This window comes from Pteropus medius, unplaced genomic scaffold (assembly GCF_902729225.1).
Source record: "Pteropus medius unplaced genomic scaffold, Ma_sr-lr_union100, whole genome shotgun sequence".
Taxonomy (NCBI): domain Eukaryota; kingdom Metazoa; phylum Chordata; class Mammalia; order Chiroptera; family Pteropodidae; genus Pteropus; species Pteropus medius.
In genome coordinates, this window is record NW_024341893.1 from 1,740,274 (window position 1) to 1,763,291 (window position 23,018).

Below are 23,018 nucleotides of genomic sequence, written 5' to 3' on the forward strand. Positions count from 1 at the left end.
TAATTTAAAAAAAACAAACTCGTTTAGGCTTCCTTAAAAAAAAAAAAACCCCACAAATCAGACAAACAAAGGAAACTATTAGAACATCACTTCTGTGATGGCAAAGGAGGCAAAAGGATTCAACACAAGAAAAGAAAACTATACCTGGAGCAAAGAGAAATCAAAGAGGAAGCAACTGGTCCGCGCCAGGCCACCTGCACCTGGACGGGAACCAGAGCCCTTTCCTGGGCAGATTTCCACAGCAAGCCTGCCCCCAGCGGCCAGGAGCGGCCCTCTTAACTTCTGGAGTGACAAACAGACCAAAAGCCCTAATGATCACAAAAATACAAATCGATCACTCTATTTCAAAAAGTACACACGCATTCTAGTTGTCTCTCCTCGCTCCCCAGCTTCTCATCACCAACAAGGAGTCCTGAATCCTGAAAAGGGGTGGACTCTTGGTGACAGGGCAGTCACAAGTGGCACGTGTTCTTCACCAGGTGCTCCTTGTCGTCCCCAGAGATCCAGACGGTGCGGAGGGCACGCTCCTGGTTTCTCCGCGCCACCCGGATCAGGCAGACCACGGAGGCTCCCAGCAGGAGGATCAGGACCATCACGAACAGCACCGCCAGGACCACCACTGGGGAGAGACAGAGGCCTCAGAAACGGCGGGCTGGGGGGCCGCGGCCAGGGTGGGTCCCCAAGGGGCTCAGGGCGAGGACCAGCAGCTCTTGTGCCTGAAGTCCCCCACCCTACCTGAGAGGGTCTGGAGGACTGACACCGCCCACCAAGGAAATCATCAGGAAGTCATCGAGGAGAGTCCCCACAGTCCCAAGAAGCCAGTTCTCAAAAAAAGGAGGCGCCATGTGACGTGTACACAAACAGGGTGACGACTACTTGCGCTCCTCTTTGAACCAAACATTCCCACTTCGACTCTGCATTTCCCGCCACCTCTGGTGTGTGTATAAACACAAAACCTCCGCCGGCCACAGAAAACGAGGTGCCCCCGCGGGAGGCTGGGGTGGCGGCCTGTGGAACGAGGGGGGCGGGTAGCGGCAAGGCGTATCTGGAGCAGTGCGGGGAGGGGACCCTTATGCTTCTAATGGCTCTGACAAGTTTAACAGTGGTCGCCTCACCTGTCAGTTAAGATTTTCTTTTCCCAGGTGGGGCTCCACCTAAGGAACGTGGCTCCTGTGGCAGCTCCCTGGCTCCCCTGCCCTGGTTGCAGCATAGGGGCGAGTGCCTCCCCATCACCCCCGCCAACACTCCAGACCCAGGCTGCTTTCAGCCCAGGCCTAGCAATCCAGTTCTAGCTTCACTCTTCTTCTAAAAGAGAGCAGGCAGGCGGCCAGGGCCGGGCTTCTTAACAGGGACACGTGTGGAAAGAGGCCAAACCAGTGTGGCAGGTCCTTTGCACACACACTCTCCTCCATGACTCAGAATCAGAAACAAAAGCAGAGAAGGCCCGGCCTCCATGTCAGACCCACTGCTTGGGGACAACAGTACTGGCTGTGCACACGGCAAGGGCTCTCCAACTGCCTTCCTGTCACATATGACCCACTCCGTCCACCCTATGGGGCAAAGTTCCCTCTACACCTGGAGTGAGACTCAAGCCTGCATGCAGCAGACACCGCACGCCTGAAGGCAGGGCTCACCCCGCCACCCCAGGCACCGCCAGCTGAGCCAGCTGAACCGAGACTGCCTCGCCCCCCGCCCACACACTGTATGGGGGAGGGGAGGGGCGCGAACATCTACCACATGTGCCAAGCTGCCTGGCCATTCTCATAAAGAAACACAACTTTCTACCAAAAAGATGTTTATGGTGAAGGATGATGTGTCCAAGACGTGTGAGCCTGCAAACCACAGCTGAGCTTAGTCAAGGCAAGCAGGTGGGGGAGGGCGAGAGGCCATTTACCGTTGGTGCTGTGGGAGACAGGCGACAACTGCTTGCCTGGGAAGAGAACACAAAACCCTGAGGTCAGCTCAAGTCGTCCACCAGAGCTGCCCCCACCTGAGGATGCCCCTAACCCTGGCCCTTCACGGCGGGGGCTGGGGGCCTCTTTCTGAGGTATTTCCTCTTCCAGCTCTTCTGCAGTCTTTGAGGCCTCGTCACCCTGGTGGGGACCTAGGATATGTCCGCCCAACAGCCAGAGCCCGCACCCACCCGCTCCCCACTAGGGGGCCGGAGAAGGTTGGAATCCACATGACGGCATTTGCGAAGCCTTGGTTTGAGGGATGGGGATGGGTCTGGGCAGGGGCTGTCCGGCCACCGCGGTCTCCTGGACCCGAGGGCCAGGCAGACTCACCAAAGCAGCGGTTCATGCACTCCTCTTTGGAGATGTAGTTGTTTCGATTGCCCCAGCACCCTCCATAGATGAAGTTATCACAGGAATTCTTCTCGGCATCAAAGTGCCAGCGTGAGAAGGATGAGCGGCAAGGCCCAGTGACCACCTTGGCAGTGCAGTACTCTGGGAGTGGGAGCACCGGGAGCACAAATGAGCGGGGCCCAGGGGAAGTGGGATGGAGCTGGAATGTTCCCAAGCAGAGTCCCACAGCTGCCAGCCGAAGGAGAAACGTCTCTCTGCTAAAGAAACTTGTAAACTACAGACGTGGCCAGTCTGGCCATCTGACACCATCCTCCACATTTTCAGCATCTTTCTCTTTACGGTCAGACTGTATTGATATGGAGAGTCCTCTATGCCAGGCACTATTCTAGGCACTTTCCATGTATTAACTTGGTTTCTTAGAGACCTGTCCGAGGCCACTCATTTCATATTCAGGGACTCTGAGGCAGAGGTAAAGTCACCTGCCCACAGCCGCAAAGCTGGTGAGGGAGGCCTGCCACCTCTTTAAGGCGAAGCTTCCTACAGCAAGTTGTGCGCACCCTGCTGCCCACTGCCTGGGCCACCCTCATGTGTCCTGCTGCCTGGGGAAGGTCAGGAAGCCCCACTCTACAATTTCCTTAGTGGAAATCCTCAAGTGTGTCTCAATTCTCAACCAAGTGAGAAAACATGTTTGGCCCATACATAAATATATTTTTTTAAAGTTCTACTTTCGACCATTTAAAATATAAAAAATGAAATTTAAAAAAAAGTTATACCTTCGTAGTTGAAAGTATCGCTGGAGGAGTCGTCAAAATCCTGCCTCCTGGGAACTAAAGCACAAACATCCATGTCAGGGAGGCGGGGATGGGCACGGGACGCGTGGGCTGGCCGGGCCTGAAGGGGCCCACTGGGGGCATGGACACTCTAGCGCCTAGAGGGAGGGTGTGGGGTGTGGAGCCTCCTCTGGGCACAGCTGTGCTCCACTGCCTCCTGGTCCTAATGGGCTCTATAGCACACGTAGAATGAATGCTGGATGGGCTCACCTGCCACCCCAGGGGTTGCTATGGAAACTAATCCCAGCCATAATCTCTGGGGAAATTTTCTTCTGAAATAGGATGGAACCGGAGTTATCACGCCAGTGCCCCAGGGTTCTGGACGACCTTGGATGAGACCAGCTTTGTTATAAAGAGTGAAAGTAGGTAAAGCAATGGCCAGGATGGTCACAAGATTCCTGCCTTAGCAAAACTGAAAAGTGACTCTAGCCTAACTTTTGGCATTCTGCAAATCAGCCAAACAGAACGAATAAATACTCATTCTCACATGAGTGCTGGTGTCACACAGCCAGAGGACCAGAGCCAAGAAGGCAACAGCGCATGGCCACTAGCCTACTAGGGGCTGTCCTCGAAAAGGGTGGGGGTGCATCCCGCCCCGCTACGGCGGGTCTTGCCCAGCAGAGCCTATCGCCTGGAGACTGGCCTTTGCTAGTGCAGCTGTACCACTCACTCCGGGCTCCCAACGTAGGGTCCTTTAAGCAGAGGAGGGATGGGGCAGCTGCGGTCAAGACTGCAGTGTGAACGGAGGCAGGGTGGCAGAGGACAGGACTCGGCACAGGGAGGGAGGTGGCCAGGACCATAGGGAGCAGAAACAGAACAGGCAAGGAGGTGGGTGGGTAGTGAGACAGCAGAGGCCAGCCCAGAGAGAAGGAAGGGCCTGAGTTGAGCCATGTGGGCAGCGACCACGATCCCTTGGCCCCCAGGAGGAAGCTGAGGCCAGCCTGGAAGCACTGCAAAATCCCTCGGCCCTCTTGTCTACAGGATGCCGGCAAGGAGCCAGAGGCTGGCAGCCCGGCAGAGCCCGTTTGCCAATGCTGAGTAAACAGAACTAGGAAGCAGAAGCCCTTGTACAAGTCTCGGATCACAAAGGCCCTTTCATGGTCACCCATCTGGATGGCCCTCGTCCCACCCTGGGTCTTTTAAAAACCTACCACTTAGGATAGAGGAATCTGCTCCATTCTTGCTGGTGGCTGGATCATCAAGGGTGTTCTCTACAAGGGGATGAATAAACAACAGAGTGAGAAGACACGCCCCTCCAAGACCGCCTGGTGAAACAACAAAGCCGTGACCCCGAGCAGCTCTCACAGCGACTCCCATTTCTCCTTAGCGTGGGCCCTTCAATGCACGTGCTGGACCACAGGCCTGCCTGAACCTGGAAATACGGAACCAAGAGTCCCCCTGCAGGTTAAACTTTAAGATCAACTGGCTGGGAATCAGAGCAAAGACGTGTGAAATGAACGTAAAAGGACAATATGGCTACCAGGGCCAAATAATCTGTGTGACTGCATTAACCTGTCTATGAATTAAAAAGTTAACGGGGTGTACAGCAGCGACATGGTTAAAATGGTAAGTTTCATGTTATACATACTTTACATCTTTCTCACTCCCCCGCCCACACACACAGTTAAGGCGGTGGGGAGGAGAGGCTAGTCATTTAAGGAAGCACAAAAAAAGGAGCACTGCCAGGGCCCGGGAGGGAGGAGCCCCAGCTCCCTGCCTCCCTTCTGGTCCCAACAGACCTTCTGGAGGGATGCAGGGCTGGCCTGACCTGGTGTCATTCAACAGTCACGTCGCAAAGCAGCTCCCCTTGTTCTGCCTCTCTGCTCATCATCTCCTGGGAATCTGGCTGAGAGGTCTGCCCATGTGGACTAAAGGTGCAGGCACAGGGACCGCAGTGCCTGGGGATCCCTGGGTGGTTCTGCTTCTCATTATAAATTAATAAACTAGCCCTCTCATTATCATGTGGCTTCCCCACAAGAACTAGTTAAGAGCATATTCCTGAGGGAGAAATATGCTCACAATAGCCTCCAGTGACTAGTTCCTCTGGCAGTTCTAGCTCCCCTCACAGACTCATGAGATGCCTCAAGAGAAGTGCAGTGGAACCATGCTTGGGTGCCAAGAAAGAACTTTCTGGGCCCTCAAGACTGGGGCCAGACTCTGAACCACCTCTCGGAGAGGGCTGTCTGCCGTCTCCCAGCAAAACACAACCAACCACACCTGGCCCCTGTGGTGACATCTGTCTTAATGCCCAGTGTCTACTGCTTGTGTTCTTAAAAGCGACTCTCTTTCTGAGAAAATGAGGAGGAACCAGAAAGGAAGGGCAAGTACGTTTCCTACAGTTGACTCCTGACTAGGAAAAGGCAGAAAAGGTAGCAAAAATATTTCCCCTTAATTCCTCCCCTAAAACCAGATCACGGCTGACTGGAAAAATACAATAAATGCTATTTTCCTCAGTCACCAACTGGTAAAGTTGCCAGTCGCTTCCTGAAAGGTGCAGGGCTCACCTGTATGGTCCAAAGACAACATCCTGCCACCTCGGCTCTCCAAGGGCTTGTGGAGAGCCTGCCGGGCATCCGGATCAGTGGAATGGCCCTCAGGGCGCTTGGCACTGTTTCAAAGCTCATGTCAGAGCCAAGGCCGCTATCCCCCTGCATCCCCTTTACATAAAACTCTAAAAAGCTTATCTAATTTCTGAATGCAGAGCTCAAAGCCCAGAGATTATAGCCAGTGAATGAGAAGACTTAAAAATCTGACAAGGACGCAGGGCGCGGGGTCGCAGGCTGGCTCTGTTCAGGGAGCAGTGAGGGCACCAGCACATCCTGACACGGAATCAGAATGCAGAAGCCTAACCCTGATGCCATCGAGAAAGGATGCGAGGCGTCACGTGCCAGTGTCAGGGAGACTGCTAATGAACATGTTCGACAGTTTGGCTGGCTACGTCCTTGAGTCTCTGCAACACGTGGGAGGGGTCAGGCCCCAGAGGGCCAATGTCTCACTGCCATCAGCTCTCAAGGAGTCTGACGGCTCAGTTCAGAGCCAGTGAAGGTTGTTGTGGGGATTTAGCTTTCAGGGTCAACATAATCTTGATCCCACGGAGTCCTTCACAGGTGAAGGCTGGGAGAAGCATGGATTCCAGGAAGTATGGTCTAGTTTTAACTTGACTCAGAACTTGGCTGGCTGAGTGAGATCATTTGCCCTAGAGGTAAAAATAACCCAAATGGCCAGGGTGTAAGGGGGACGGCCTGTTCTGAGCGGACCTGGAGGTCTCTGCTCGAGAAGGGGAAACCACTTCCTCCTACGCCGAGTCTGTGGGACTTGGACTCAATGGGAGAAAGGAAGTCGTGGAGAAGACTCAGACGCGCCCCGCCCCCGGCTGCAGCCTGCGGCCCACCCTCCCCATTCTGGGAAGAGGGGGAAGGGGCTGCTGTGAAACCACTGTGTGGGTGACCTTTATTTTACAGTGTGCCTGTTTCTTCTGCTTTAATGACATCCCCCGGGGTCAGCCATGAAGAACTAGTTAAGAGCAAAAGGCATCTATCTACGTACCAGTCAGTAAACTGTCTCTACATATTAACATTTCCCCAGCCACAATGTCTTACCCGTGACGCCGGCACACTTCTCAAGACATTCCTCCTTGGTCAGGTAATTATTGCCATTCCCACCACAGCCTCCATACACAAACTGCTGGCAGGATCCGCCAGTGACATTGTACCACCACCTACGGAAGGAGGCTCGGCATCTTCCCACGACCTTCGGAACTCGGCAAAAGTCTAAAACACAAAGCAGAGACTGGTTAGCTCGCCAGTGACAGAGACCACGCTGGGACCTGCCGGTGGAGGCCCGCGAGGGCTCGAGCCCCCGTTCCGGCACGCTTCCTCTGTGAGCTGTTTCCACAGCGTCGCTGTCAGGCCTCCTTGGTCACTCCTTCCTGTACAGGAAGGCATGTCATCTAACAACACAGATACGCTTTTCAGTTGCATGTTGATTTTGTCCCTGACCCCATTATCAAAGACACACATACCCAGTATAAAATATGGCTTTCAAAGGCAAAAAAACAGACGTCTGGGTCCTCCCGGACACGTGTGCCATCACACCGGGCCAGGGGAGCTGAGTGCGGAAAGGCAGTGCGCTGGCGACGTGAGGTCAGGAGGGAAGGAAGCACACCGTCTGGCGCTCAGAGACCTTCCCTAACCTTCCCTGCCCACTCTGCCCGGGTTGGCCACTGCACACGCAAGTTACCGCGAGCACCTCAGAAAGAAGCTCCCCAACTCCAGTTCCCCCCACGGCCAACCCCCAGCTCGAAAGGCAGCGCGGGTCACTCTTCTGCCCCAGTGCTGTGACGGCTCCCATCTGAGCACACAAGGCTGGCCTGGGTTTCAAGGTGCCCCGAATCTGGCCCACTCTAGTACAAGGGAACAAAATGGTGTCATCCAATTCCAGTCAGACATATCTGCCTGCAAAAGGCCTAGCACTCTGTTCTTATAAAAAGTGAGAGATAAGAAAGTGCTGGAGGTATCGGCTGCATCAAACTAAGACTTTCTCTTGGAAGAATCAGGATCGAAAGCAACCTGAAAAAGCCAAAGGAGTCAACATCTGCCCTGTACCACCATACCGTGCCTCCCACACATTCACGGGTCCACATCGCCTCTCCCTGCATCCTGGCCTCCACAATCTGTCTGGCAGAAGGGCGCCTGGTACAGGGTGCTTGATAAATCAAAGCATCCTAGGGCTCAACGCTTGGGTCCATGCTGACACTTACTCCTCTCTAGTTGTTTTCATGTTTGTTACGTTTACTTCACCAACTAGGGGAAAACTTTCGAAAGCACAGAGGGAAGATCTGTGCTTCTCTTCTGTCTCCCAAAATACGTCACAATGATGGGCATGAAACCAAATGTTCCATAAAACGTCAGTCTATGGACAAAAAAGGTTGGTGCAAAACATACACCCCAAGGAACTCCCCTACACACCAATAAATCACAGATAACCAGTACAGCAGGAAAAACATATTCTAAAGTAAAAAATTCTGCTAATTTGGAAGCGACCAATCAATGAAATCACTAGTTAAATCGCTGGCTTGTATGCTTAAGACGAGTGATTTTATGATATGCAAATGATTCTTTAATAAAGCAGTTTTTAAAAAAAATAGGGGCACCTTTTGTTCCTAACACATCAACCCGAAGCAACTGGGTGTGTACCTGGAGCAGGTACTCTTCACAACCACCAAAGGTCACAAAACGTACATTGACAACACTGCGCATGGAAGCCAGGCAGGAGAACAGCAATCTGGTGTGTGACTCTGCCCAGTCCACGTGGTCACATGCCAGAGGCAGCCCTGCTATCAAGAAAAGACAGAGGAGACCCACACTGGATCCACTTATGGCCCCCAACTGAAATCACTGTCAAGGCAGGGAGCACCCATTGCTAACAACGGTGGCAGCAGCCTGCCCGATGCCCCGCAGGCTGACGGCCCTGGGGGGACCCGAGTACTGTGTCCTTGCTTTCCGAATAGCAGCAGTTGCAACTACAGACTTTTTAACAAAGACCCAAGGGCAGAACCGTACACTTTAAATGGGTGAACTATATAGTGAGTGAATTATATCTCAATTAAAACAAAAACCGAGCGTGCTGAACGAAGCTCAAGGCAGGAACCATCAGATACCACAGCAGAGAATGCAACAACGTGACACCAGTACAAAGGGTAAGAATTCAGTGGCTTCTCATAAGCAAGAGTGCCAGATACACACTGTGCAGGTACGAAAACCTGAGAGTAGATGAAGAGGAAGAGGAAAAAAAAGCCTATCCAGGGGTAGACGGCAGTTTCCATGGTGAAGGTAACGCTGCCTGGAAAAGGGCCTCATCTGTGCAGGCAGACACACACTCAGCGCTCGGGGCCGATGAGACGCAGGCACGCTGGTCCCTGCGACCAAAGCATACAAGGACACTGATTAGATGTGGACATTTGCCAGTACACCACCTGGGACAGCAGGCTGAGCAGGTCGTAAGAAAGTTTACCGTCGGATTCCTCCACCAGGTCTGCCTCTGCGACACTTCCTTTCCTGATGGGAATGTTTTTCTTGCAGATGTGCTGGGCCCTTCCTTACAAATCTTTTGGGCCTGGGAGGCCATTCTGACTCAGACAGCTGCTCACAGCTGCTCTCAACTATCACACTCTGATTTCATAGTTTGAGTTTCAGAAAGCAGCCTTATTTCGGGTTCCTTGCGTGGGGTAGGAGGAGATGGGGGGACTTCACTTTTGTCACAGGAGAATTTAGAAACATCTCTTTATTGAGAGAAAAGCTGGACAAAAAACAACATGTCTAGAAAGATCAAACACTGACAATTATTGAAGCTGAGTGATGGTCCAAGGGGGCTCATAAAACTTTTCATTACATTTACATTTGAAAAATCCTATAATAAGAGAAAAAAGGTACTCTTTTTTTAACTCAAATTTTATTAGAGTAAAAGTAAAAGAGCTCTAACTCGCAGATTAATTAGCCAAAGCTGGATTCAACGAAGATAAAATTCAACCATGCCCCTAATGTGTCAAGACAGAGTCCTTTCTGCAGGTGGAGGCTCCATACCGAGTGTGGAGTCTCATCTTGCCACATGCTTTTACTAACTAAATTGCTTTTAAAGCCTCTACGATATAAATTTTTACTCTCTAGGCTTGACAGAAGTGAACTCATGAAAATTTTGTTTTTGTTTGCTCCTTTGTGTCAAAGGAGACAGTGTTCCTTCAGGAAATACAGGCCATATATTCTTGACTTTCACCCTAAATAACATCAGATCATGTTCTTTCATTGTTCTCCAAAAAGTCTGTACAAAAAGCCAGAAATACTTTTAGTATGTAAGACAGTTCCCATGCCTTATCATCTTCCTTAAAAGAACTATACTTTGATAGGTCCAGATTAAAATAAAAATGAAGAAAATTACTTATTTCTTGACACCCCATTTATTGCCTTAACCAAGCATTGTGTCAGGCACATTATGTGGACTAATGGTCACAATAAAGCTGGGAATCATGCAGTAACATCCTACTTTACACGCAAGGACACAGGCTTGCTAAGCAATCAGCAGAGCCGGATCTGCCTTCGATTCGCATTGGTCTGACTGGAGAGCACCACTGTAGTCACGACCTTGGACGGACAAAGCCACTATGGTAACAGGCACTGGGGAAAATATGACCCTGAAGTTGCTTAGATGCCACGACATTCCTGAGGGCCTTTACCACAATCCGAGGGCTCACCAAAGCCAGGCCCTCGGCTGGGCCTGTTTCCAGTCACGTTCGATGGCAGGGTCGGGGGAAACGTCATACCAAAACTGGCCGAGGGGATTCGGTTGGACGAATTTTCAGGGAACTTATTCCTTAGTGAATAACTATTATTATGAAGAGATGACAAAATGATAGATTCGTCTTAGAATAGTGTTGGGAAGTAATCATGAAAAATGTTTCACATTCTATTTGTATGCTCACAAATCTTAGTGCAAAATTAAATACTTTTTATGTTTTCAAAATGCAGAGTAGGAAAAGCTGAAGGGAACCAAATTTGGATACACTGGCTTCAGAATATCAAAAAAAAAAAAAAAAAAAAATCTGCCTTCAAAAAACATTCCCTTGGAAAAGCATCAAAAAGGGTTAAAATCACACATGACCCAAAATATGAACCTAAATTACAAAACCCTGGCAAGACATTTGGAACATTAGCTATGACAAAACTGCCAAACGGGCTGGTCTTTGTCACGGAAAACAGGTTTCTCAGGTTCTAATGTCACTAGTCACTAAAGCTTTAACAGAGACACATAGCCAATGGTTTGGACAACTTCATTCAGTGAGCAGCCGGCTGGAATCGTCTGCTGTCACCTCCCAACCAGGATATCACAGAAATATCAGGCTCCCAAGTACGACGAATCTAACTTAACAGGCTGAAGGAGATGGTGTCTAACCAACCTTCAAAAATGCATAATTGCAACTGTGCCAACTCTGAAAAATAAGTCTATTTTAATGGAATATTTCAAATATTCTGAAAAGTACAGGAAATACCAAAACACTGGTGTATCTACTTCTCTGCTGTGTCAAATTCTAACATTTTAAAGGACTAAAACATCGACGGAGCGGAAATACTCTGTGTATCCCTCACCTCAATCTCACCTGCTCCTGCCAACTGACCAACACCTTGAACTTCGTGTTTTCTTTTTTTCGTGTTTTCATACTCAGAGTCACTTTACCTTTAAAATAAACAAAAATAACTTTCTAAGATTCTAGTCCTTGATACACTTTTTACTTTCATGGGTGCGCCGTAAACTGAAAAACACTGACTTCTTGCCTCGCCGTGCGCCTAATAAAAAGCCCATCATCTCAAACGCCTGAAGCCCCTCGTGGATCGGTCCTTCTTCTCCCACCCACTTTTCTCTAGAGCAAAGATCAGTAAACTTTTTAATGAGGGGTAAAACAGCAAATACAGAGCAGTACTTGCTTTCCACACTAGTGGAATCATGCAAAGTGAAAGGAAAAAGTATGAGTGTTTCAAGACCTTTGAAATTTTTTTGTGTCGAAACATTAAAAACTGTGTGTTATAAATATATAGAATGAAAAACAGTAAAATGAACGTTATCCTTCGCTCTTTCGATGTAATAAAATTGTCCTGAGAGTTACTTCACTTTTTGTAGAGGTTTCTGCCACCATTACCTCCTCTGGGGCATCATCCTTTCTGCCACAACCACATCCCTCATTTCTGTTGGTAAGTGGGCCCTTCCTCACTGAGCTCCTCTGGCTGCGCATCCAGTTTCTCAAATGGAGTGTCAAATGTCAACACTCCCCCAGTCAGCTAGTTCTTCTAGCACTCCATTTATGCTCCACTGGAATTTCACTTCTGGCATTATGACTTTTTCTCTTTGCCACAATGGAGTCTTTTTTGGCCACTTCCCTCTGTTGAATATCTGTTTTTGTGAACTGTCAGGCAGATTTACCACTGGGAAACAAGGAGGCAACACAACTCCACGCTTTGCTGTATGTGTACGAACGGACGGACAGATGTGCGATGCCCGATCACCACGCGCTCGCACAGTGATGTGTGACTACAGAGCTAGCCGCTGAACCTCGCGCCCAAGTACTCACAGTGACTACATGTGGCATCTAAAATTATTTAATGAAAGTGTGATAACTGAAATCATTGCATGTTGAAAACCCTGCGAATCAAAGATTGCCTTTATTTCAGAGGCTGTGGGTACAAAACCTATTCTGACTACTTGTCTGTCATGGTAGCATAAAGGCAACCTCAGACAATATGTAAGTGAAGAACCAGGGCTGTCATTCCAATAAAACTTTATCTGTGGACACTAAAATTTTATCTCATAATTTTTACAAGTCTTGAAAATTCTGATTTTTTTCAACCATCAAAAAAATATAAAAACCATACTTAGCTTGCCAATTCATTCTTTAGAGTGTTTATAAAAACACCCTGTTCAGATTTTCCACCCCTGCCGTCATAGAAATCAGTCTCATGTGTGCCGTCAGAAGCTATTGCAGACTGCTAGACATTTCTTATAACACTGACCATGCATTCCTCAGATTTATCCTTTGCTAAAAAAGGCCGTAGCACACCCTTCCATCATTAAAAACAGCTCTATTCTCTTCACTAAAGTCACTTAGAATTCTAAGGGATAACGGCCAAAGGGAAATTATTTGACACAATAATCCTCAGGCATTTAAAAATCATATTTTACACAACCAATTAGAGGAAGAACAGTTCGCTCCTCAGTATCAAAAAGAAAGCAAGGGAGAGTCATTTAATTCAAGGGTTTCAAAGAACAGGGGCACTATTACCACATTCACAAAGGGCTTGGTATTCACAGATCGACAACAGCTGAAAATCCACCAAGACATCTTGTTTGTGCTGGTTAATAACTGTGAGACCTCCGGACCATGGAAAGCTCAGAGCTGTGAAAAACAGTCAAACATGTATGTGCTGGAACAGAAGAGTGTCTAAATCTAAGAGGGGGAAAAAGCAAAAGAATGGTTTCCATTCCTTTTGTAAACTTTTAATTTAGACACAGGTATGAATCTACCTCGAGGGGAAGGGACTAAAGGAGAACCTTTTACATACAGTTTTCTTTTTCATCTGTATCTTTTAGTATAGTTTGAGTATTTTAATCTTGTGACATATTACTTTTATTTTTTTAAGGGTCAGTAGTGGCTTTATCTGGATAGTGGATGATGGTCCCTTTTCTTTAAATTTTTAGAGAAAAAGAATTTTAAACTATATGGTAACAAACTGAATGTACTAAATTCCCTAGTATCTTGAGCAGTACTAAGCTACAAGTGTTTGGTGAATAGCTGTTATACATAAATAGGGTGACCACATAATTCATTCTCTGGAGCAAGACACTTTTCAGAATGAAAGGGGATGTTTTTAATAGTTATCCTGGGACATACGGTGGCATCAACTGGAACCCTCCAAGGTAAACTGGACTGAGCAGCCACCCTATACAGGAGGCATTGACTGGGAATGTGGTCCTTACCCTCCAGAGGTTTACAATTCAATCAGAGCCACAAGCCTCCCTTGGACAGGGGGGAAAAAAGCACCATCACACCCTAAATTCAAAGGGCATGTAAGCCACACCAAGTACAAAGGAAATGACCAAAGGCTCTGGTAGAGGGGATTGACACAATTAGGAAGAGTCCTTTGGCAGAAGTGTGTAGGACGGGTTAGGCAGAGCCTGCAGGAACCTGTTCAGGTAAAGGACCTGGGCAGGGAGGACCCCTGGCTGCCTCTCCCCAGCCGCTGATGCCTGGGGGCATTTTCCTGACCTCTCGGTACTTCCGCATTCGTAGCATGGAACAGTAAGTACTCCATGAAGCAAGAACGTGTACACCTCTCGATAAAGCTGGAAAATGTATAAACCCCATACTCCTTAATTCACCAAGCCCCATATTCATTGATTTTAGGCCTGGCTAATTAAAAAAAAAATCATGTAGATTTTAGAGGCTTGGAGCACCTAAACTTCAGAATCTTGGGAGGTTTTGGAAGATAAGACAAAGCTCTGATTATGGACCCATTATATCTGTGACATAATAATATACATTTGGTCTCAGTCCACCTCCGCCCCCTCCCTTGGTCTTTGATCCAGGCTCCAGACACCAGAGCTTCTAAAACCTTGGGAATCTCTGGAGCAATAAAAACTGTCCTTTTATATGCTAATGAGATGACTGGAGGGTGGGGGGACCCTGGAGAGCTTCAGGATGAGGGCAGGGTGTCAGAAAGACCAAGGCAAGATTAAAGGTCTGAAACTTTCAATTGAGCCCTCCCATCCTCAAGGGAGGAGTGAGAGACTAAACTAATAATCTATCAGGCCTAACCAAGGGGTTAGGAAAGCTTCTGGGCTGGTGGACACACCCACATGCCTCTGGGGTGGCTCACCTCACACTCCAGGAGGACGGGAGCTCCAGCTGGGGACCTCTGAGACTTTCCCAACCTCCATCTGGCTAGTTATCTCTTTGCTTTCTGATAAACCCCCAAGTGTGTTCCCTGGAATTCAGGGAGCTGTTCTAGTAAATTAGTGAACCCAAAGACAGGGTCTTAGGAACCCTCGATTTATAGCAGGTTGGTCTGAAGTACCTGGGATTTTCGAGTGGCATCTGGGGGCAGGGGTAGTCTTGTGGGACTGAGCCCTCAACCTGTGGGGTCTGTGCTGACTCTGGGTAGTTAACTATCAGAACTCCGTTAAATTGTAGGACACCCAGTCGGTGTCTGCTGAGAACTGGGGAAGAACCCATACAGAAGACAGAAGAGTATTCTGTAGTAAACAGGAAGAGTTTTCTCCTTAAAATATGTTTAGGTTAGGGAAAAAGGCTAAGAATGTTAGCAAGAGAACAATCTTGAGGACATTATAAACATGACTCAGCCCAAGTTGACGTGACCGCTGCTCCGTGCGTGACTTATACCTGCTCTGGATCTAGTTAGTTAAAAAGTGTTTTTTGGCAAGTCTTTTTTTGTGACCTCTAGACTTATGGTTCCTGTGGAGGAATGCACCATTAATCCTGAGGCTACTTGACAACGGCCTGTCTGGGGAAGGGCATCTGTCACTGTACGTACCCTGAACTGCACTGGTGAGGGGGAATAAAATGTGAGGAGACTCAGCGGCTTTCCCGCCACAGGTCCCACTGGGCTGAGCTCTGCAGACCTGCTCAGATGCATTTCTTAAAAACAACTCAAACAAGAGAGCTTTCTTTGACACAATGGCCACTATTATAAGACTGTTGTGAAGGTTGTCCATTTGGACTGCAAGTATCTTTTCTCCAGGGACTGAGAGACTCTCATTGAGTGAGTGAAGAGGTACTGACTATCAGCGAGGCACTCAGGCTGCTTGAATTCTACCACGCCAATTTCCAAAGTTGACATTTTACATCAGCCTTATTTCAAGGTGATCTATAAATTCACCTATTTTGGTTAGCTGGATAGGTCCTACATACTTGACCGCTTGTTTCCAGTATGGGAAACTAATTACCCACCTTTTCTAGATCCAGGTGCCTGGAAGTTGGGGTAAGTATCTCAGAAACTTTAAAATAAACTCCAGGTATTTACGAGGAAAGAACATTTACAATGACAAACCCAACTTAAATGATAAGCCTCATAAAACTTTGGTGTTTTAGATATACAATCCTGACATTTTAAATATAAAATATTTAGATTAAAAAGTTTACATTTCATAAACTATCAGTACAATACAAACCACCACTCCTGCCCACCATCACTTCATATTCATCACTCAGCCAGGACTAGGATCACAGTGGCCCACCTGAATAACTCTGAAGGAAATAAAGTAATTTCAAAATCTTTCATGGAACTGTTAATTCACATTCAGAGGTTCTTAACCTTTTTTGAATCATGGACCATTTTCAGAAACTGATGAAAACTAATGGACCCTCTGCCTAGAGCTGTGTTTCTCAACATGTTTTTTGTTACCGCCACCCCCGACTGTGCCCAAGAGCCTTTGAGACGAGTTTTTCCTAATTACCTCAGGAAGTTCCCATACCAAAGACATATGTGGCCCTTTGAAAGTTCACAAACACCTATAATATTTCATATTTTTTCACTCCCCTAAAAACGTGCTCTAGACTCTAAATGACAGACCCTGAGAAACCCACATATGAATTTAGAGCTTTCACCTAAAGGAGCCTCTGAAGCCGTGGCCCCAGCACCATAGTGGTGAGATCCATCTCAAACATCTCAAAATTGACAGCTAAATTTTTGCCCTGATTTCTAAAATGGCTTTCCAATAATGAAAAATGTACTTCAAATAAACTTTGAAGCAACTAAACTCCAAATTTCTGGGTCTCACATTTCTTCATATGGTGTTTTCAAAAAGATCTTATCAGAAACATGTGAAATGACATATGACCAGAACCCTACAAAGACATCTATAATCCACATGCTAATGATACTGGCCTCAGCTGTGAATTCTGCATTAGTCATGTGACCAGTGGACCACCAAGGCCTCCTGGGGATAATGAAGTCATTTTGTTGTGACCCCTTCAGGGTTCTCTCCCCTCCTCACTTGCATCCCAGGTGACCTCATCCCCTATTTGGCCTCTCCTGTCAGCCTCAGGACACGGTAAACAGGCTTGGTTGCCTGGCCAACTACCAAGAGATAAACCTGAGCGAGCAAATGACTCTGGGGATAGGTAAAATGAGAAACTGGTAGGGGCTGGGTGACAGAAGTCTGCTTTCTCTACCACAGGCTCTGCTCTCAAATGCTGACCAGGGCAAAAGTTGTTTCTGGTGGAAAGTATCTTTTCCCACTTTCTTTTTTCAGGGAAAGGTCCACTCTCTCTCAGTGGACCAAAAGCAAGGCCCTCAATGTTCTTTAGGGACTGTCACCATTTGAGTCTCAAAGGCCATGTTTTGAGTACTAAGCACACCAAAACTTAGCCTACCTTTCCCGCAGTACTCATCACCAGACATGTGTCGTTCATTTCTTTATTGTATCATTGTCTTCCTCTCGTCACAATGTAACTGCCATGGATTGAAGGCCGTCTCTGTTGTTCAGTGCCCTATTTCCAGGGCTTAAAAGTAAAACTTGGTAGGTGCTCAATAAATATGTGTTGTAAATATTTCAGACTGTCCTGGAACCAAACTGTCTTGCCTGTAAGCAGAACAAGGGCCTCTCCTGTGGGGGACAAGGATACGGGAAGAGGCTACTACCGAGACCCACAAGCTGATCACTGACACCAGCTGCACCTTAGCTCTTTTCTGTCGCCGTGTCTTTGACCACCCAGTTTACAACGATCCCTGGGGATGAGGAGAAGTGTGGTGACTAATAACACACTTATGTATTGGAGATTTGCTGGAAAGTTCACTCTTTTAGGTAAAGTGGAGACTTTCAAATAAATGCTGCTGCACTTATCTCCTGTGGAAAGTTCCAAGAAAAATTAACAAAGAACTATGAGCCAAGTAACCACTAACAAAAGTTTTGATGCCCCAGCCCAGGTATTGGCAGCAGAAACTACACCTAACTGACCACTCCCTAAAGGAATTTTAGAGGTTCTATTCTGAAGAGGAATACATTATCTGTCTTTGTACTGATCAAAATTAGATATTGGGGGTACCCTCCAAATACCAGGACTTATCACCTGGGGAAGAGAGAAAAAACAATGCACGTTGTCGCCACCTGATAAGGGTTTTTTCCCTCCCTAACAGCAATAATACACATACACACACTCGGTGCACTGCACAATTTATAGTTGTTTTATCCTCCTCCATTTACTAAACAGAACAAATTCTTAAGGTGGCAGTCACAACTCAAATGTTTATAGATACAGAGGGCAGGCCAAGTGAATAAACAGACTGAGGCAGAGCAGTACTGTCCTGTCCACAGGAGTAATGGGCCCCAGCCCATTGGTGCTATGTGGGAACACAGGCCTGGTGCCACCAGACCTTCATATTTTCTGACAAAGCCAAAACTCAATTTTTTCCATAAAAAAATTCCCAATTCTAGAAACTGTACAAGTCACATAAAGTCTGTTAGTGGCCTCCAGGAAACAGTCAACTTATAATCTTTTTGTGTTTTCCATGGCAGGCTGGCACTCTCCCTGCATGCTAGAGACACCTGGAGCAAGGACACCCTTTGCCACTACATCCCACACCCCTTCCCATCTGCCCCCACCACCCGCACCTCACTAGCACTGTCAGTCTTGAGACCACATGACACTGCTCTGATCACCCAGCCTCCTGAGTTACTCTTCATCCCCACACATCCTGTTTTGTCACCATCTCCCTTCCCCCAACTCCTGGGGCCTCTGGTACTTGTGACCTATCTTAAAATCTCTCATTTTCTCAATCTCTTCTCTGAACACTGTCACTTTCTTATCTCTAACCTACCAGGCTCTCCCCTGAGGATAGGCCTTCTCTTATGCCCTTCCAAGGGGGTAAGTCTCCTTGCTCCTAGGTACTTCCAGACCATTCTCACTCCATCCTCCCCCCAATCCTGGTCCTCTCTTGGCTCCTAGACCTCCTCCCCTCCAGTGATCCCGTCCTCCTCGCAGCCTCTCCCTCTGAGGGTCACGCCTAGATAACTCGATAACTGCAGCCTCTTCAGAACCCCAGTTTCACGCATCTCACTCACTGCCCATCACATCCTATCTTTCTAGTTCTTTCCCTCCAAAACCTCAACTCCAACGATCCATTGGCTCTACCGCCTTTCCACAATCCCTCTACCTGCTCATGTCTTCACACAGTTGAAATTCCTTGACCAACCACTGTAATCACCCCTTTACGCATGTTCACTACACACTTTTCTCTCTCCACCCAACTCATCTGGCAGCGCCCGTGCGGCTGCATTTGGCTAGAAAAACACCTCACACTCACTCAGTGGATGACCCGCTTCTGAGAAAAATCAAAGCAACCTCCTGCTTCGAATTAGGCTGTTGAAAGCTTTCAAACAAACAACTTCAGATAAGTGAGGGCATTAGCTGACCTGGCCAGCCAGGCAGGAGTACTTCTGAAAGGTCAGCAGGTCCAGCCAGCTCCAGGAGCCAGCGAGGCCACTGCGAACAGAGAAGGCCTCTGCAGCCAGACCTGGCTTCGTCAATTCAATTACTACTGTGTGACCTTAGACAAGACCTGTAACTTCAGCACTGCACCAGGTTATCGCAAGGATTAAGTAACATACCCGAGCTCAGAGTAAGCAACAGATGTTAGCCCCAAACTGTTTTGATAGTCCCAGGCCAGGCAGCTGGAAGGTACTGTATATCCTAACATAATTACTTCACCTAAAAAAGTTCAGAAGGGCTGACTGGTCCTAGTTCAGACTGCAGGAATGATGACCAGCTGCATTACCGATTCCTGGTCCTCTAGAGCTGGCCCCTGAGGTCCCGTTAACTTGTTTTTCTCTCTCTGCCTTGGGCATAGGGGAGTTAAGTTCTTCAGAAGTCACTGCAGGCCATGACGACGTGCACGCACATCTTGCTTTTTCTTTTCGCCTAATATGCTGGCCTATAAGGCCGCCAGGCTCCTGCCCATTTCTCCCACCTCACATTCGCCCCTCCCCGCTCCTGCTCCAGCCACGCAGGCTGGCTCTTCTCAGTCTCTTCCTTGAAAACCACCAAGCGTGTTCCAGCCTCAGGGCCTTTGTACTCCATTATTTCCAACTAACTGGACACTGGTCCCCGAGGTCTTTGTGTAGCTGCCGCCTTCTCATTCTTCATCTTGGAGCTCAGAGGTTGCTCTCCTCAGAGAGACCTCCCTTGACTACCAACCTAAATAAAGTGGCCCCTATCAGACATATTTTCAAAAATGTACTACCAAGTGCTTTTTATGATGACTTTTTTCCCCTTGGAGAGCATTTCATTTCTCAAAAAGGATGCCAGGCACGTTTCAGATCTGTTTCTGGTCCCCTGTGGATCTTACAAGACCTGCAGCGCTGGCTGGCTGGATTCTTTGTTCACATACCAGACCCCACGGGGTGGGGGGAGGGGCAGAGAGGGGGGGCACAGTTCTAGGAACATGGTCTTGCTGAAGTACAGAAAAGACCAGGAGAGGGGGCACAAAAACACACATATTTACACTTGCCTTGGGTCACAGGGCAAGTCAGAGAGCGAGGTAAGAGAAGCAAACTGCCTCAAAAAAATATACATAGAATTTGGATGGCATACTTTTTAGGGGAAAAAGTGGAATTTGGAATCTGTTGTTTATTCATAAGAGAATACAATTTTAGCTGATTATGCTGGAAAAAAAAAAGTGGCCCCCATCATCTTACATCACCCCATTTGTGTACTTTGCCCTGTTCATTTTCTTAGTAATTTAATATTGTGGTGAGTGCTCTTTATTTAAATGTTTACTCACTGTCTCTCTCACCAGAATACAAGCTCTGAGTGCAGGGACCTTGGCTTGTCTGAATCACAACTGTTATCACCTATGCCAGCACAGTCCGGTGCACATAACAGGGGCTTGATAAGTTTTGCTGAATCAATGAAATTATTCTTTCAAGTTATTTTCAAACCCCGCTTGTGCTTGTCTGAAGCAGTTGAGATTATAACATTTGTTCAAAAAGCCCTTTCGACCCGAACTTCCTTAGCGTATTAAGGTTAAAATCTGGCCTTATCCTCCACCAGCCTCTTAAAAGACAAATCCAATGAATCCAAGCCCAGCTCCTCAAAGCCAGCACTCGCCTTACACCAAGGCGCCCCACCCTCGAGTCCGGCAAAATTTCTCTCCTCCAACACTTTCGCTTTTTTTCTCCTTCCTGTGGATCTCACTGAGAATCACCTTCCTTCTTAGTGGCGCTCCACGGCAACTGGACCACAAAGGTTTCTCGGGAGGCTGATGTCCAATAACTAAAGGGGTGCGGGTGGGGGCTTCCCAGAAGCTAAAACTGCCACCAGGTCCCTGGGCTTTTCTGGGCCGTGGCACTTTCCGCTGCCAGAAAGACGCTGGTTTTCTGGTGGGCCTCTCATCCCTTCTAGCCACAGGTAGGGACAATGCTGTTCCTCAGTCAGTAGCACGTGTCCCCTCCGTCGCCCACAGGAAACTTTCCCAATCCTGGCTCCTCCGCCCGTCCTCACTCACAAGGGCTCCCAAACTCTTCTCGAGGCTCAGTCTCCCAGGGTTGGCTCCACCACACTCCCAGAGCTTCAACAAGTCGCCTCCAATATCCTCCCCGGCCTATTCTCCAGGCGCAGACCCTGCCGAGAGCCTCTTGGACCCCAGCTAACCCCTCATCCTGTCCCCAGTGCCCGCCTTCGGCCTCTCGGCCATCCGCTCCTCCCAGGAGACCCGCCCAGGTCCTCACCGTGCACGTCGCGTTCGCCGTCGGCCGCCTCGGCCCGGAAAAGGAGCAGCGCTGCCAGCAGGGCGAGGAGCGCCCCGCACCGCCACCGCCCACGCAGCTGCGCCATGACGGGCTGCACCCGGCCGCCGGCCGTTGGGGTCTCGCGATCAGGTGCGGGACGCCCCTCGGCGCGCACGCGCACTGCAGCGCCTCGCTTTCAGGTGCGGGCGCTCACGGGACGGCGGCGCTGGCGCTCAGGCCCGAGCCTCCGGGAAGCCGCTGTGTCGGACCTTCGGTGTGCGGACTGTCTGCCTCCTACGCCCACAGTGCGGGAGAACGCTCCTCACTCGCCCGTTTGTCCCCAGCCAGCGACACTCAGCGCCTCCCCCACCGTTCAGAGCCCCGTCACACCTCCAGACGCTCGGTGGGCGCTGGAGCCAATGGCGGGCGCCTGGAAGGAGCTACAGAAGGTGGCTGGCCAGGGCGGGGCGGGGCGCACCTGCGAAGGCGGGGCGCGCAGAGCCCAGGCGCAGGGAGAAGGCACCTGTGGGGCTCTGCTCCTCCCACCGCGCACCTGAGCCCGCCCGCGGCGCTGGGAAAGGGGAGGGGCTTACGTTGGCCCCGCCCGGGGCGGGACCTGGCCTTGGCGGAGGCGCTCGCCTGCTGAACCGGCTTCCTGCTACCTTTGCCCGTGGTCTTGTCACTGAGGTCCCGGTACCTTCGCTCTTGGCGTGGGCCTCAGGGTGAGAGCAGAGGACGCAGACACTCTCTGCCTGGAAACCCGTGGGTTTTTTGCCCGCCTCAATTCAGCCTTCCTTTGAGAGAGATGGATTTGTTCCTGCCTAAATTCAGCGTTCAGTAAACACCTACTCGGAAAGTTGCCGGAAACCCAGTGGCGACTATGCCAGACTAGTTTCTGCGTCACCAGACAGGAAAAGTCCAATGTAATGGTGACTTAAGCGGAGGGCAGAGCGATTAGGGATGTGACAGGGGAAGCACAGGCTGGGATGGTGGAAGACAGGGTATGATGAGAACCCAGACGAGTTCCTTATTCTGTGGGACAGAGGACTTCCCCCGAGGAGAGAGAGGCCCACGAGTGAACAGCAGCCCCAGGCTCTACCTCCACTATTCTCAGCGCTGAGATGAAGACAAATTCTTCACCGGACAGATGTCCGGGCTGTGAAGGGGACGCACAGGCAGAGTGATCAGGTCTGAAAGGAGGGAGGATTAGAGGCGGCACTTAACCCAGCTTCGGGGTCAGGGAGGATTTCCTGAAACAGGAACTGAATCTCAGAAGGAGGAGGGAGTGGGGCAGGTATAGGAGTAGAGGAAAATAAAGGAGACCTTTTGAACTGGGTGGTGGGGGAGGGGTTATGAGGAACTAGTTTTGATAATGAAACCTGAAGGATAAGAAGGGCTAGTGGACAAACATTCCAGGGATCACGACGGTGAATGCAGAAGTCCTGAGGCAAGAAGACCGCAGCCTTTTAGAGCCAGGGCTACTCCCACTAGTCTGCCTCCCTCCTGACATAATAATGCCTGAAGAGACTTAACTGGGTTATCAAAATGGTGTTTACCTAAACAAAGTTTTTTTACCAGCTAACTTCCTTAATCTTGC

At 49.0% G+C, this 23,018-nt stretch overlaps 1 protein-coding gene across 2 annotated transcripts; it reads right to left on the reverse strand.

The window, feature by feature from the left end:
• Window positions 1-312: 312 nt before the first annotated feature.
• On the reverse strand, window positions 313-21,986 carry SPINT2 (serine peptidase inhibitor, Kunitz type 2). 2 transcript variants are annotated; one of them, XM_039855008.1, is made up of 7 exons: window positions 21,422-21,981; window positions 6,736-6,906; window positions 4,288-4,347; window positions 3,080-3,133; window positions 2,286-2,447; window positions 1,895-1,930; window positions 313-619 (listed from the first exon to the last, which is right to left on the reverse strand). In XM_039855008.1, the coding sequence occupies exons 1-7, from the start codon at window positions 21,525-21,527 to the stop codon at window positions 453-455; spliced, it is 756 nt and encodes a 251-aa protein (XP_039710942.1). In that variant the 5' UTR covers window positions 21,528-21,981; the 3' UTR covers window positions 313-452. The 2 variants fall into 2 exon arrangements, with proteins under 2 accessions (XP_039710942.1, XP_039710946.1); XM_039855012.1 differs by lacking the exon at window positions 1,895-1,930 and having other exon boundaries at window positions 21,422-21,986.
• Window positions 21,987-23,018: the final 1,032 nt, after the last annotated feature.

Excerpts from the sequence above, each read along its gene's own strand:
- SPINT2 (XM_039855008.1), bottom strand. The coding sequence starts at position 21,527 with ATGGCGCAGCTGCGTGGGCGGTGGCGGTGCGGGGCGCTCCTCGCCCTG. Across the intron at positions 4,348-6,735 it reads GAAGTGTGCCGGCGTCACGG|AGAACACCCTTGATGATCCA; the intron begins GTAAGACATTGT and ends ATCCCCTTGTAG. Across the intron at positions 2,448-3,079 it reads CGATACTTTCAACTACGAAG|AGTACTGCACTGCCAAGGTG; the intron begins GTATAACTTTTT and ends TCCCACTCCCAG.